The following is a 16,026-nucleotide window of genomic DNA, read 5'->3' as shown; positions in this document are numbered from 1 at the left end:
TATTATTTTTTAACAGCTTTATTGAGATAACATAAAATGAACCCTTCTTAAGTGTTCAATTTCAATGGTTCCTAATATATTCAGAGTTGTGCAACCATCCCTACTACCTAGTTTTAGAATATTTTTATCAACTTAAAAAATGAATTCCCTTAGTTATTAGCAGTCATTGCTGATGCCTTTTGTCCTCCAGTCCCTGGAAACCACTTTATTTCTTTATGGATTTGTCTACTCTGGACAATGCATATAAATGAATCACACCATACATGGCCTTTTGTGCCTGGCTTCTTTCACTTAGCATGTTTTCAGTGTTCTTTCGTGTTGAAGCATACACTAGTATTTTATTCCTTTTATGACTTAGCAATGTCACAATACATGGATATATCACATTTTATTTATCCATTTATCAGCTGATAGATATTTGGGTTGTTACCACTGTTTGGTTATTTTGAATAATACTATTATGAACATTTGTGTATAAGTTTTTGTGGGGATATGTTTTCAATTATCTTGGATATTTCTAAACTGACTGTACCATTGTGCAATTTATGAGTGCTAGTTTTTCCACATTTTTGCCAGCCCCATTACTGTCATAGCCATCCTAATGGGTGTGAAGTACTCTATCATTGCAGTTTTGATTTGAATTTGCCAATAACAAATGATATTTAGCATCTTTTCATGTACTAATTGGTTATGCTTATCTCTTTATAGAAATTTGTATTTATAGCTTTTGTCCATTTTTTAATTGGGTTATTTGTTGTTGTTTTATTAATTTTTGAGTTGTAAGAGTTTCTTATATATTCTGGGTGGTGGTGGTGGTTTTAGTTGCTAATTCATGTCCCACTCTTGCAACTATGGACAGTGGCCCGCCAGGCTCCTCTGTCCATGTGGTTTCCCAGGCAAGAATACTGGACTGGGTTGCCATTTCTTCCTCCAGGGCATCTTCCCATCCCAGGGATCAAATTCACATCTCCTGCATTGCAGGCTGACTCTTCACCACTGATCCATCAGAGAAGCATATGTTCCAGGTATTAGACCCTTACCAGATTTCTGATTTTCAAATATTTTCTCTTTTTACATTCTTGATGGTGTCATTTGAAACACTAAAGTTTTACATTTTAATCAAGTCCAATTGATATGTTTTTTCTTTCATTACTTGTACTAGTGGTACGGTATCCAAGAAACCTTTGCCTAATTCAAGGTCATTAAGATTTGCTATGACATTTCTATGAAGTATTTCACAGTTTTATCTTTTACATTTAGGTTTCTGACCCATTGAGTTAATTTTTGTGTATGGTATAAAGAAACTTCCTTTATTCCCCTATTCATGACTCCTCTTTTGTTAAATAGCTATTTTTATGGTATACCATAGTAATTCCCCTGTTATTTCTTATATATATTTTTAGTTGTTTTCTTCATGTTATTCTGGGGATTAATTTCAGTTAGCATCCTAACTTAAAACAATCTAGTTGGGGTTAATTTCAATAGTATACAAAAACTTTGCCCCAATATAGTTCCATTCCCTCCCCTTTTGTACTACTATTATTATATAAATTACATCTTATTAATTGTAAGCTCACCAACACAGTTTTTATAATTATTATTCTACAGAGTTACTTTTAAATATAATAAAAGAAAAGAAACCAAATACATTTGTATTCTCTTTCACAGTTACAAAGATAATCACCTTTACTGGTGTTCTTTATTCCTTCATGTGAATTTGAGTTACTGTCTTCATGTAAATGAAGGACTCCTTTAGTATTTCTCATCAGGCAGGTCTGCTAGCAATCACTTATCTCAGTATTTTTAAACTGGGGAATATCTAAATTTCTCTATTTTTTCTGAGGATAGTTTTGCTGGATATGGTTAATAGTCTTTCAGAAATTTGAAAATGTCACCCTACTCTATTCTGGCCTTCATGATTTCTGAAGAGAAGTCAGTAATCTTATTAAGAATCCCTGGTACATTATGAGTGGGGCTTCGCTGGTAGTACCGTGGTAAAGAATCCACCTTCCAGAGCTAGAGATGTGGGTTTGACCCCTGGGTCAGGAATACCCCCTGGAGAAGGAAATGGCAACCCACTCCAGTATTCTTATCTGATGAGTACTTTTATCTTACTGCTTTCATTATTCTCTTTTTCTTTGGCATTGAACAGTTCGACTAATGAATCCAGGTGTAGATCTCCTTAGATTTTGTTTCCTTCTTTGACTCATGAAACTCTTTGAATGTAAATATTAATATTTTCCACCAAATATAGAAAGTTTTCAGGTATTATTTCTTCAAATACACTTTCTTGCTCTTCTTCTAAGACTTCTGTCATGAGACACTGGCACACTTGACAGTATCTCACAGGTTTCTGAGACACTATTTGTTTTTCTTTATTTTGTATTCGCTGTTGTTCTGTCCCTCCCACTGGATAATCTCTTTAATGTCATTCATTCTTTCCTCTGCCAGTTCAAATCTGCTATTGAGCACTTTCAGTAACTTCTATTTCAGCTATTATACTTATCACCTTCATAATTCTTAATTTTCAATAATATCTATCCTCTATTGATTACCTATATTTAATGAGAAATCATTCTCATACTTTCATTTAATTCTTTAGATATGGTTTCTTTGATTCTTTGAGTACATTTTATAGCTCATTTGAAGTCTTTTTTTTCTAGTAAGTCCAACATTTAGGATTCCTAAGTGATGGTTTATATTGCCGGTTTTTTAATGTCCTGTATTTATGTGTTTTTTCTGGTTGAAATCGGACATTTAAAATATTATAATACAGTGATTATGAAAACTGTGTGACTTTCTAGGATATGTTACTGTTGTCTTTGTTACTGTTGCTGCTGCTTCTGTGTGTGTGTTGAGTGACTTTCCTAGACTAACTCTGTCAAGTCTGCTTTTTATGGCTACTGAAGTCTTTGCTTGGTTAGCTTATAGTCACTTGCTTTAAATTTAATGATGAAGTGGAGATTTCTGTTTAATACCGTGAAACATCAAGTCTCCTACCTTTGCTGAAGGGCTCTCTCTGCATGTTAGGGTGAGTCTTCAGAGCTCTACCAGGCAGTTCACGATTCTGCCTTTTAGCCTTAACTTCCTGACCGCACAGATTCAAAGTCAGCCAGAGGGAGAGAGAGGAGTCTTCTCAGGTCTTTCCAGAGCATGTACATAGCCCTGCACAAGTACATGTCCTATATTCTCAGAAATATGTAGAACTTTTTAAAACTGCCCTATGAACATCTTATTCTCTGGTTTTTTCTTTTGCATTTTCATCAGCCTCTTGTTAGCCTAACTGGTGTTGCTGCTTCAGACCTCTGTAGTGTAAAATGATAGCCAATAAACTTTTTTTTAAAAAAATGCCCCTGGAATAGGGTAACTTTCACAGATCTAGCTCTGAATCAGGCAAAATAAAAGACAAATTTTGAAATGCAACTTCTCAGGAAACTGCCATCCAGGTCAAATAGTAATGATTCTCTTGGGTTAGGAATTCTGGGGAGGTCCAAACCTATTTTGCCACATACAGTGACTCCCAGATTGCCAGTTTTCAGTTACTCTAGTTGTGAGGCCATTTGCTTTCAGGGTACCACAGAGATAGGAGGAAGGGGATGGAAACAGGGAAAACTAATACACCACAGAGTCTGCTGTTTTTTGAAGGTTCTGTTGTTTTTCTTAACTATTTCTTTTTAAATTATAACTCTTTGTTTAACTGCAGAATGCTGAATAAGTTGATTTTCACAATTTTTACCAGTGTTCTCACGACCTTTATGGAGGAGCAGAATTTTGGAGATACTCTATAACTCCAGAAATACTTCTCCCCCTTGTTTATTTTAACATTGCATATATATGCCTATTACTATAGTTCACATGAAATGAGTTTTTCATTAAGACATTTTCATGGAGTAAAAATACAGTTTTTACTCAGAAGAATTAACTTTGATCACCACAAAGTAGAAAATTCTGATTCACTTTCCCTAACTTCTAGTAAAATAAAATATAATAATCTCAAAACTAAGTATTATAGAGATGATAAGGAAATTCTAAATATTGTCACTCTAGGTAGACTGAATTTATATCAAAAGATTTTATTCTTCTGTATTCCTAGCAGAGTGATTATTGTAAAATTAAATTATAAGATCATAAGAGATTAACATTCTTTGTAGTTATTCTAGGCCTAGTTCTCCCACGTCAGGAGTCACCAATTTTCTGCATTCTAACATCCTTTATAACTCTTTTCTCATCCAAGGAGTTGAACAACCTTCTGTAGCTCTTCTGAAAAGGAAGACCCATTCTTTTGGTCATATAGTCTCCTATTTCTCTTTTCCCCTCTACAAGCATTAAATTTTAAAAAATCTTAAAAAGTCATTCCCAGGAAAAAAATAAAAGAAGAAAACATTGAATTACTTCTCTGTATTTGAGGGCTTGAGAGAGAAATTTAGTCTCATAAAAATAATCTCCTTTTTTATACACCTTTTTCTGTGACTATGAAATTCTTTCCTGCAATATACAAATATGATTGTTTTATTAATATTATCATTTCTTTACTAGCTTTACTAATACATTTACCATTACAGTTACTTGTCCTATTACTTTTTATGGCTCAGATATATTTAGCCATAACTCCACAGTACGTACTTTAAGTTCTTTGCCTGTGCCTTTGTAGTATATTTGGGCACACATGAAAGAAAAACCAGGGCAGATCCTGGTACTCATGGCCTTTGTTTTAAATGTTCTCAGTCATCCAGTTCCAAACTTGCTCCATAATGCCGCTGTCTTCATTGCCTACTCACATGTCTTCATTGCCTACTCACACTTGGCTGTTCCTTCTAGCTTTACCCTGGCAACTTTAGTGGCTTTTAACCCCCAATCTCTTGCTCCATCCTCTTGGCTTCCCACAGTTTCCTTTCCTGGAGAGCAATCAGCTCGTCATGGCTATCTTTCATGAAAAGTCCCACATCTCCTCTTTCAGTGCAGGGCCTTTAAAAGCAGTCCTCATGCATCCAACCTGGACTGGCGATCTGTTTCACACTTGATAATATACATGTTTCAATGCTGTTCTCTCAGATCATCCCACCCTCGCCTTCTCCCATAGAGTCCAAAAGTCTGTTCTATACATCTGTGTCTCTTTTTCTGTCTAGCATATAGGGTTATCGTTACCATCTTTCTAAATTCCACATATATGCGTTAGTATACTGTATTGGTGTTTATCTTTCTGGCTTACTTCACTCTGTATTGGGGCTGGTGCACTGGGATGACCCAGAGGGATGGGATGGTAAGGGAGGTGGAAGTGGGGTTCAGGATGGGGAACACATGTAAATCCATGGCTGATTCATGTCAATGTATGGCAAAACCACTACAATATTGTAAAGTAATTAGCCTCCAACTAATAAAAATAATTGGGAAAATAAAATAAAATAAAAGCAGTGCTCACCCCACAGAACAAAGTCTTGAATGATTAGGAGTTCATGGCTGCCTTCATTCCATCCATCTACATTGGGACCAAAATAAAACGGCCAATAATGGTAGTCTATCTTTCCTAATGTTTAAATTCCTAGCATGTGGTACCCAATTGGAGTGTTTAAAACTTCTTTTAGGCGTCATGATGAGTAGCTTCATTTTTCATCAACTTCAAACTTTAAAATAAACACCAAATGTTCTTCTTGGCTCTCCATGTTTTGTTCAACCAATGTCCAATCTTCCACCTTTATCCTAGGAGTGCATGTAACTGTATTTACTGATAATATATAATAACAAATTTCCTTAAAGAAGACATTGCATAAAAATCCTAGGAAAAAATGTTCCACAGTGTGCTTCATGGCTTTAATATATTTCATCTGCTCTAATATATTTCACAATTAGATCATATCAAGCCATATTAGAAAATGCATAAGAAAAGAAAACAAAACAGTAAAAAACATGTTTGAATGGTCACTCAGAACTATGAAAATATTCTCTGCTTACAAGAAATCCAAATTCCTTGGCCTCCTTCCAAGATTCTTTCACATCTGGTCACAACTTCACTTGCCTTTCCTAACTTCTATTTCATCACATTCATCCATTTCATGCTGCCTGTGTCTAGAATGCCCATCTCCTTTTCTCCATCTATGAAACCTCTGCCCACTTCCTGCAAGGCTAAATTCCAGTGCCACCATCTCTTTGAAACTCTTTTTCTTCCTGTTGACAATACCTTCCATTCTAGGGTTCATCAGATGCAATAGAAATATCATTCTATGCATATATTTAGATAGCTTATGAATTTTCTTGAGGACACGGCCATGCACTTCAACACCTCTGAATCTGCAGGACTTAAAAGACTTGCTTCTGCACAGAAGTAATTTCATAAATGTTTGAATGAATGAATTACATGGGGGCAGATGTCTGCAGGTAATAAAAATGACTATCTTGATATAGATTATGATCTAGTAAAAGATGAAAAATAGCCACATAATTTGTAAAATAATCTACTTGTTATTATTTTAGAGCAAAATAATAGACTTTCTTTCTATTGATGTATTTATATAGATACAGACACATGGGGCTTCCCAGGTGGCACAGTGGTAAAGAATCTGCTCGCCAGTGCAAGAGGTGCAAGAGACACAGGTTTGATCCCTGGGTCAGAAAGATCCCCTGGAGAAGGGAATGGCTACCCACTCCAGTATTCTTGCCTGGAAAGTTCCATGGACAGAGGAGCCTGGCGGGCTACAGTCCACAAAGAGTTGGACACAACTGAGCACACACACTTCAGCATAGATATAGATATCTACTGACCAGTCCTATTATAAGAAATACCTATGTTCTTAGCTTGATTACTAACTAATCATTTATTTGCTACAATCCTGGGATTTTAGAGCCCATTTACTTGATTTAACTTTTTAGAAATTGGTTAAAGGAAAATAATTAAATCAAGTTGTTCAAATAATTCTAGAATTGCCTAATACCTTAAAATATAATCAACTCACATTTCAAATTCAGAGATCCAGCAACATAGCTAAAATGTTACTTCTCAGAGTGGTGGTTATACTGAGTCAGAGAGTGCCACAAATGAAATATTCTTGCCAGGGCACCACCCTGGTACTCACTCCCTTCACTGTAGTCTTACTGTCTCTCTCATGTTGAACTCTGCCAAGTTTTAGGGAAGTTTACTACAGTGTTAAGAACTGTCCCTCACCAGGATCCTAAAGCCAGATCTTTTTTCACAAGTACCCATTGCCCAAATGTCTTTGGACCAGGTTTCTGGCACAGACTTATCCAGGAAATAGAGCGGGAGGAACACCTTTTTTATATTTTAAGTGAAAAAACATTCACACAAGAACATTACACAATAACAAGACCAAAAAAGGTTGCCTGGTGGTGAAGTTCAAGTCCCACATCACTGTCATCATAAACATGACTTTATTTTAGTCACAGAAGAAGTATCATGGGTTCTTAAGTCAAGGTAACAACAGTGAATATGATAATTTCACAAAACTGCTTAACTTAACAAGTTTAAAATGAAACATACCAATGTTAGAATTGAGGACAAAACTGCTTATTTTCTGTTCCTAGTTACAAGTGAAAAAAGTTAATGGACAGCAGATTTTCAGTAGAAAAACAACTGTTCTACCCATTTTTGCCTCAGCAGAACATAACCCTGGAGTCTGATACATAACAGGAACTCAGAATTTATTGAACTACATTAAGCTGCCTGTATGGGTTAGCCCCGTGAATTAGTATCTCTGTCTTGGACTGCATTATTCTAAACACATACATAGTAAAATTTTAAATGAATCATCATGAAATCTTTATAAAAACAAACACCTACCCCTAAATCCTCAAAGAGGGAGAATGAAAGCACACTTGAAGCTACTTTAAAATGTATTTGAAACCTCTTTTTGAAACACATCATTTTGTATCTTGCTTATAAAAATGTTACTTTAACATATAATAGTTTAAAAGTTATTTATTATTGAGTAAAATTGACACTACCCTCATACCCAGAGGGGGATACCTTTTTTATGTTGTGGCCTTGAGAATCCATGATCTTACTACCAAAGAACCCTGGCATACACCAGAAGCAGAACTCTAGACTCTCTTTTATTCCTAACCCCTTAGTGAAATTTTTCTTCTCTTGTTAAAAAAAAAAAATTTTTGACAGCTAGCTAATTTGAAAAGCAAATCCTTGCTAATGCCATAAAGGGCTCTGATGTCTTGATGTACGCCCATTTTACAGGTTTTATAATTTTTATATCTTCAAGATAACTTCCTCATCCAAAAGTAAATATTCTAAAGGTGAAGATATTAGATACAATAATAGGAATTGACGGTAATGTTTTAGCCAAATGCTAAAGCTCCCTTCTGATGCCCATCCAATGACATCACTTCCTGTAGGGCCCACCACACAGAGGCCCTGACCTATGTTTCCAATGTCTAACTACTACTAATTCTTCTACCACTGAGAAGAATGATTCATTTTATTACGCATTTACTTTAAAACTAGGCATTGTGCTAAATTCTTTGTGGGCATGTCTCATTTAATCTTCACAACAGTCTTCAAGGATAAGCAGTATTTTCATCCCCATTTTCCTTCTGAGAAAACTGAGCCTTAGAGAAATCAAATAATTCTTCCTGAGCACACAGCTCCCAGATGGTAGTTCCAGGACTTGAATCCATGCAGTCTTAACTCCAGAACCTATAGTAATCTTATTCATGTGTTAGATAAGCTCCAAGGAGAATACTTTGGGATGAAGTATCTTTCTCTTTTTGAGATTATTAGTCAGAAACCCCTATTACTTTTGCATCATTTCACAGACTCTACTTTCCAAATTCTTAATCAGTTCAGCCTCTAACGTCTAAGTGTATTTTTAATTTTCACCAATATTTCCAAACTCTAAGAGATCTGATCAGATTGTCTCACTTAAAATAGAAAAGTATATAACATAAAGCCTAGAGTTTAACATTGAGAAAAATGAAAGTGTTAGTCACTCAGTGTGTCTAACTCTTTGTGACCCCATGAATTTGTAGTCTTCCAGGCTTCTCTTTACATGAAATTCTCCAGGCAAGAATACTACAGTGGGTAGCCATTCCCTTCTCCAGGGAATGTTCCTGACCCAGGGATCAAACCCAGGTCTTCAGCACTGCAGGCAGATTTTTTACCTTCTGAGCCCCCAGAGACGAGTTTAACATTAGCCATCAATAAAATATTAACCTCATATAATTACTAGTTTATGACCACTACTTTTATCTTCTCTAAGCCTCAATTCAATCAGTGGCATGTCTTTCTGTTAGTTAGGATAAACTGGTTAAGAAAGTAGCTTTTCTGACATTGATTTTTGTTTAGAAGTATTGAAATTTAGGATATGAACACTTATTCTAAATTAACTTCTCCAGCAATAGCTGTTTCCTCACTCTCTGCATCTGCATTAACCTGACACGAAGAAGACTGATAAAAACAGCTACAAGATTCATAACATATATGAAAAATAACTTCAAAAACCACAGCACTGGTAGTGGTGTTTATCACCATTATTCTGTAAATCCTAGAGGAGATTTTTTAAATATTTACATTCAAAGTATTTATTAACACCCCGCCCCAAAGAAAGGTAAAGTTCTCAGTAACTATAGGCTCAATTATAATTTTAGAATTTCTCTTTTCATTTTTTTCTAATTGAATATATTGCAATTTTCTACAATTTCATATACGTACATGCATATGTATATGTGTGTGTATACCTATATGCACACAGACACACAAATATTTTGTTGCTGTTCAGTCACTAAATCATGTCTGACTCTTTGAAACTTCTTGAACTGTAGTATGCTAGGCTCCTCTATCCTCTACTATCTCTCATAGTTTGCTCAAATTCACATCCATTGAGTTGGTGATGAAATCTAACTATCCCATCCTCTGTGGCCCCCTTTTCCCTTAAATCTTTCCCAGCATCAGGGTCTTTTCCAAAGAGTCAGCTCTTTGCATCAGGTAGCCAAGGTATTGGAGCTTCAGCTTCAGCAACAGTCCTTCCAATGAATATTCAGAGTTGATTTCCTTTAGGATTGACTGGTTTGATCTCCTTGCAATCCAGGGGCTCTCAAGAATCTTCTCCAGCACCACAGTTTGAAAGCATCACTTCTATGGAGCTCAGCCTTCTTTACGATCCAACTCTCACATCTGTACCTGACTACTGGAAAAACCACAGCTTTGATTATATGGACCACTTACACTATTATTATCTGTGTTTGAAAACTGAGCAATTTGTAGAAATATTTTTGGGAAAATATTTATTATGATTTGTTAACATCTAAGTGAAAGTGTCAGTTGCTCAGTCATCTTGGACTGTTTGGGACCCCATGCGCTATAGCCCACCAGGCTCCTCTGTCCATGGAATTCTCCAGGCAAGAATACTGGAGTGGGTTGCCATTCCCTTCTCCAGGGGATCTCCCAACCCAGGGGTCAAACCCAGGTCTCCCGCATTTCGGGCAGATTCATTACCATTTGAGCCACAGGGAAGCCTTAAAGTCTAAGCAGAAATCAATTAATTAGAATTTACCGATTATACTGCAAAGCCCTTTGGGTCATGGTGAGAAGCATAAGATGCAGGTGAAACTACAGAGAAGTGAGATATACACAGGAAAGGCATTCTGTGGCAGAACTTTTCCAGAAAGAGGAAGGAAATAGGTTGATAATATCAAGTTAACAAAAATGAGAGATTAGAAAGTCAAAGTGTGATACTGAGAGCATTGAATACAGGCAAAGTAGCTTCCCAGGTAGCGCTAGTGGTAAGGACCCGTCTGCCAACGCAGGAGACTTAGGAGAGTTGGGTTCGATCCCTGGGTCTGGAAGATCCCCTGGAGAAGGCATGACAACCCACTCCAGTATTCTTGCCTGGAAACTCCCACGGACAGAGGAGTCTGGCGGGCTACAGTCCATAGGGTTGCAAAGAATTGGACATGACTATGCGACTTAGTAGGCTTGCATGCAAAGGAGCCCAAGTACTGCCTAGTAGGTTTGACTATGGTCCAATACAATGTAATTTTTTACAGACTTACAGGATTTTTAAACATACTTACTAAGAAATGAATCACTTCATATTCATAAATTAGAAGAGAAATTCTTTGGCTGATAAGTCCCTTTCTGAGATGTGATAGACATCAACATCTCACCTCTACCCACCCAATTTTTTATCTTCATTAAACTTCTTAAATTTCATCTTCTCCAACATTTATCCTTGCGATCTTCTATTTGGCAGTCCATTCCATCATCCTTGTGGCTTTCTCCCCACCCTTCCTTAGATTCTCTGTACTGTGTCACCGGTACTGTACTCCAGGCAATAAGTCCTCCTTTGGGTGGCACTCTTGTCTTGCCTAACTCTAGTCCTGCTAGACAGAAATATTCAATTAGTAGTTACACTGAATCCAATCCAGTAGAGTTGCATATAATTGAGTCCCTCTGCCGCCTGTAAGGGGCTTCCCACGTAGGTCAGTGGTCAAGTATCCACCTGCCAATGCAGGAGATGGGAGTTTGATCCCTGAGTCAAGAAGATCCTCTGGAGGAGGAAATGGCAACCTACTTCAGTATTCTTGCCTGGAAAATTCCATGAACAGAAGAACTTGTCGGGTTACACTCCTTGGGGTCACAGAGTCAGAAATGACTGAGCCACTGAGAGTGCACACACACTACACCTGTAAATACAAGTCTACTCACCCATTACTTCCTCTTCTTTGAAATTCTCAAAACCATTAAAACATAAATGATTTAAATACAGCAAGTATTTGGTGAAGTTACCATGCAGATGTGGCTCTTGACTCAAAGGATGTACAACTCAACGAGAGAAGCACTGCAAACTCCTATGTGGAGTAAATAACATGCACTCAAATTAATTCATTCTTATTTATAAAAGTCTGTAGCAACAAGAAATAAAGCAGTGCCCTAAATTCTTTCTTTGGTTCAATTTCCAGTGTACAAACATCCTAATTGAGATTAAACAAATAGCCCACACACATTCCATTTTTAACGAGACTGTTTTCCTCCCTTCCTTCCCCTCTAGATTCCCTCTTGCATTTCTCTCTTTCCCTTTTTCTCCCAGTCTTAGCTCTCCTCTCCTCTAGCTATCAGTTTTCCCAAAGAAAAGCCTCCCTGTGACCACGAATCAGCAGAAAGGAAGCAAACCCTGATTACGGCAAGCCAAGCCCTCAGAGGGGCGTGTCGGGGTGGACGCCCCCACCCCCTTTGAGTGCAAAAGGGCTGGACAGCGAAGTTCAAGTGCTCGCAGGAGAGACGCGCGGCAACCAAAGTCGCTCACTTTCAGAGACGGACTGATCCCTTCTGCGCAATCGGACCCCAGGAAAGCCGCCCCCCCTCCCCTTACTGGCCGAGGAGCGCCGGCACTTTGAAAGCGCCTGGGTGCGCAGACCCCGGGAGAAGCGCGGGGTGCGAAGGCGGAGCCACTGGGCTAACGACACCCCCGCAAGGTCCGGCCCTCGCCCGCGTTCCTACCACCTTAGGGAGTTGGCGCCGGGAGCGGAGTCACCCTCTCAATGAAAGGCAGATGTCCCTTTAAGGTTTGCTTCGCAGCTCGTGGACTTTAGCCTAAACAAGGACCCGCGAAGCTGGCTTTATTTGTCCATGTCTCAGACAGAGCCTGGGAGGCTGCCAGTGGGATTTCAGAGCACGAAGAGGGGGGGCGATGTGGCAATTCTGCGAGGCGAGTAGCGTGAACCGAACTTAGAGGCACTGGTGGAAAACACAGGAAATCGCCCCGCTGCTCCCCGGGCGCCGGGGCCGACCCGCCAGCGACTGAGACCCCCGGCGGCGAGCAACGCGGCTCCTGCGCGCGGTCCCGCCGAGTCCTCGCCTCCGATCCCGCGCGTCCCCGGGGCGCTGCGCCCACTCCAGTCATGGACCCCCGGCGCCGCGCCAGCCCAGGGGTCGCTGTCGCCTACTGCTGGCTCCTCTCCGGTGAGTGACCCTGCTTTTCTCCGAGCATCTCCTGAGCGCGGGACTCCGGGAGGGAGGCGCGCAGAGCTTCGGCCCGGAGTGGTGAAGGGAGCGCGGATCCACTTTCGGGCGCCCCAGGTAGTCCGGGCAGGTTGGAGCTCTGAAAGCAGTTTTCTGCGTTGGTTTCTCGGTGTGAATTACTTCTGAAATTGTTTCAAAACCCTCCGCCTCAATGATGGGGGTAGCGGTGCTGAAAACTTTACAAGGTGGAATTGACTTTTCAAATTAAAGTTGTTTTTGACAATATGCATGGTATTTTAGGACTTTGCTAATGGCTTCTACTTTCCTTTTTCGTGTTTGTGTGTAGAGTTTCTACTTTCAGGTTGCTCAAGAGTGGACATTATTCATTTTCTTGCTGTTATATACTCAAGATAGTTTGTGCTACAGAGGAGGAAAGAGAAGAATGCAAGGCAAAGTTGTCTCTTGTGCCGAAATGTTGTTTCTGTGTTAGCACCCAGGAAAAGGAACATATTTAAATTGAGGAAGTCGTGAACATTTACTTTGAGAATTAGCAGAATAATTTTTAAAATACAAAATATTGTTACTTGTGCATAAATAGGTATCTTTTAGAAGATGCTTAAGCACATCTTAGGCTTGCTTGGAGATGCAAGCTTAAACTCAATTTGGGGGGGGGGGAGGTTGAATCAAAGCCTTTTCTAAGATTTTCCAAATCATTAACTGATGGATAGCTCTTTTCTACCAGTTACTGACTGAGCAGGAAAAGTTGCAAGGGTGAAAGAAAGAGAAGGCAGATGGCTGAAGCGTTGTGTGAAAAGGGCCAATAATCCAAATAGCGTCAACTTCTGAAGAGCTTTACAGTCAGTGAATGGCTGACCGTGTAAGCCACTGTCACTATCCTTTACACGTGTTTGAGCTATGTGTGCATGCATGTCAAGTCATGTCCAATTCTATACAACACTATGGACTGTAGCCTGCCAGGCTTCTCTGTCCATGGGATGTTCCAAGAATACTGGAGTGGATTGCCATACTCTACTCCAGGTGATCTTCCCGACCCAGGGATCCATCCCAAGTGTCTTACTGCCTCCTGCATTGGCGGGCGGGTTCTTTACCACTAGCGCCACCAGGGAAGCCCATTTGACCTATGATTCCTCTCCAACTCAATGTTTTTGGAAGCTGTTTGCACCTTGTTGTTGTTGTGCAAAATTTGAATGTTTTACTAAGTACTCAAGTTGTACCTTTCTCATGTTACTGAATAAGCAGTCACTAATTTAGAAATAGGTTTCCCTGGTAGCTCATCTGGTAAAGAATCTGCCTGGAATGCAGGAGACCCCTGTTCAATTCCTGGCTCTGGAAGTTCCCCTGGAGAAGGGATAGGCTACCCACTCCAGTATTCTTGGGTTTCTCTGGTAGCTCAGACAATAAAAAATCCATCTGCAATGGGGGAGACCTGGGTTCGATCTGGAGAATTCCATGGACAGAGGACCCTGGCAGGCTACAGGTCCATGGGGTCGCAAAGAGATGGACACGACTGAGAGACTTTCAGTGTAGAAGTAATCAAACGAGGTTTGCAAATCCTCTGAAAAGAATGAAACGCAAAAAAATAAAAGTAAATTACAGTTTCATATAGAATATATATATTCAACTACTTTATTTCCTTATGCCTAAAACAGCTGTGTTTGTATACTGTTGGTTTTCTGCAATTGTTGGGGGTAATGCATGCATATGTGCTAAATCGCTTCAGTAGCATCCAACTCTGTGACCCTACAGACTATAAGCCCACCAGACTCCTCTATCCATGGGATTCTCCAGGCAAGAATACTAGAGTGGGTTGCTATGCTCTCTTCCAGGGGATCTTCCCAACCCAGGGATCAAACCTGCATCTCTTATGTCTCCTGCACTCTTTACCACTAGTGCCACCTGGGAAGCCCACTGTGGGTAATAAACCTTGCTAAATCCAAGAAAGGACTTAAAGGAAAATAATGCATGAAGGGCTTCCCTGGTGGTTCAGACAGTAAAGAATCTGCCTACAATGCAGGAGACCCAGGTTCAATCCCTGAGTGGGGAACATCCCCTGGAGAACCTTGTTAAAACCAGTAAGGGGGTTAAAGGAAAATAATGCATACACATTTCTAAATTACATTTAATTCTCTTTTGTGTGTATATATTATATATTTTTATATATATATATATTATTCAACCATATTAAAATTTAAAGTTATTATCTAAGAATCAACAGGTTCCTCATATGTGCTATGTTGTTGTTGTTTAGTCATTAAGCCATGTCCGATTCCTTTATGACCCCATGAACTGTAGCCCACCAGGCTCCTCTGCCCATGGGGTTTCCCAGGCAACAGTACTGGAGTAGGTTGCCATTTTCTTCTCCAGCGGATCTTCTGACCCAGTGATAGAACCTGGGTCTCCTGCATTGGCAGGCAGATTGTTTACCATTGAGCCAACTGGGAAGCCTTCTTATGTGCTATATTTATGCCCATTTCACAGCATAACAGAAGGATCTAAAATTTGATGTCTTCTTTTCCTCTGTTGGTTATCCTGTCAGTCATCATGTTGTCAGCTTCCTTACAAACTTCTCATCAATCCAGAGTCCACAGAATCCACAGAATCTGGGGTCTTATCACCATACCCACCCATGCACAGTACTATAGAACTCATCTTCTAGTCTTCAGTCTGAACTTAACCTCTAATTTAATCTTCCTAATACATAGTTTTTATCATACCTTAGTCTTTAGCCAAAAACCTTTGGTGGCTCTATGTTATACATAAGATAAAATCCACAATTCTCAACCAACCTTTCAGGGTCTGCCTTAATCCACTACCCTCTGTCTCCTACTGTGCCTTTTATCAGTTTCCTATCGCTGTCATAACAGATTGCCTCAGATTTACTGGCTTAAAACAAGACAAATTTACCACTTATAGTTATATGGGTCAGAAGTCTCCCTGGACTAAAATCAAGATGTTGGCAGGGCTGCCTTTTTTCTGGAGGTTCTAGGGGAGAATCCATTTCCTTACCTTTTCCAGATTGCAAAGGCAATCTGCATTCCTTGGCTTGTAGCTACATCCTCCATCTTCAAAGCCAGTAAAGTAGCATC

At 39.3% G+C, this 16,026-nt stretch overlaps 1 protein-coding gene across 2 annotated transcripts in view; it reads left to right on the top strand.

Annotated features, from left to right (window-relative positions):
- The first annotated feature begins 12,796 nt into the window (after window positions 1-12,796).
- ITGA1 (integrin subunit alpha 1) overlaps window positions 12,797-16,026 on the top strand; it is a 160,826-nt gene continuing 157,596 nt past the window's right edge. The window contains exon 1 of one of the 2 annotated variants that reach the window (XM_043488942.1): window positions 12,797-12,919. In XM_043488942.1, coding sequence (XP_043344877.1) covers window positions 12,859-12,919 — 61 coding nt within the window. In that variant the 5' untranslated portion in view covers window positions 12,797-12,858. Of the gene's footprint in view, window positions 12,920-13,115; window positions 13,165-16,026 lie in introns of those variants that run through there. The other variant, XM_043488943.1, reaches the window with a different exon arrangement.

The sequence above is a fragment of the Cervus canadensis genome, chromosome 16 (genome assembly GCF_019320065.1).
Source record: "Cervus canadensis isolate Bull #8, Minnesota chromosome 16, ASM1932006v1, whole genome shotgun sequence".
Classification (NCBI taxonomy): Eukaryota; Metazoa; Chordata; class Mammalia; order Artiodactyla; family Cervidae; genus Cervus; species Cervus canadensis.
The sequence above is the reverse complement of the archived record's forward strand: the minus strand, read 5'-3'. Positions and strand labels throughout refer to the sequence as shown.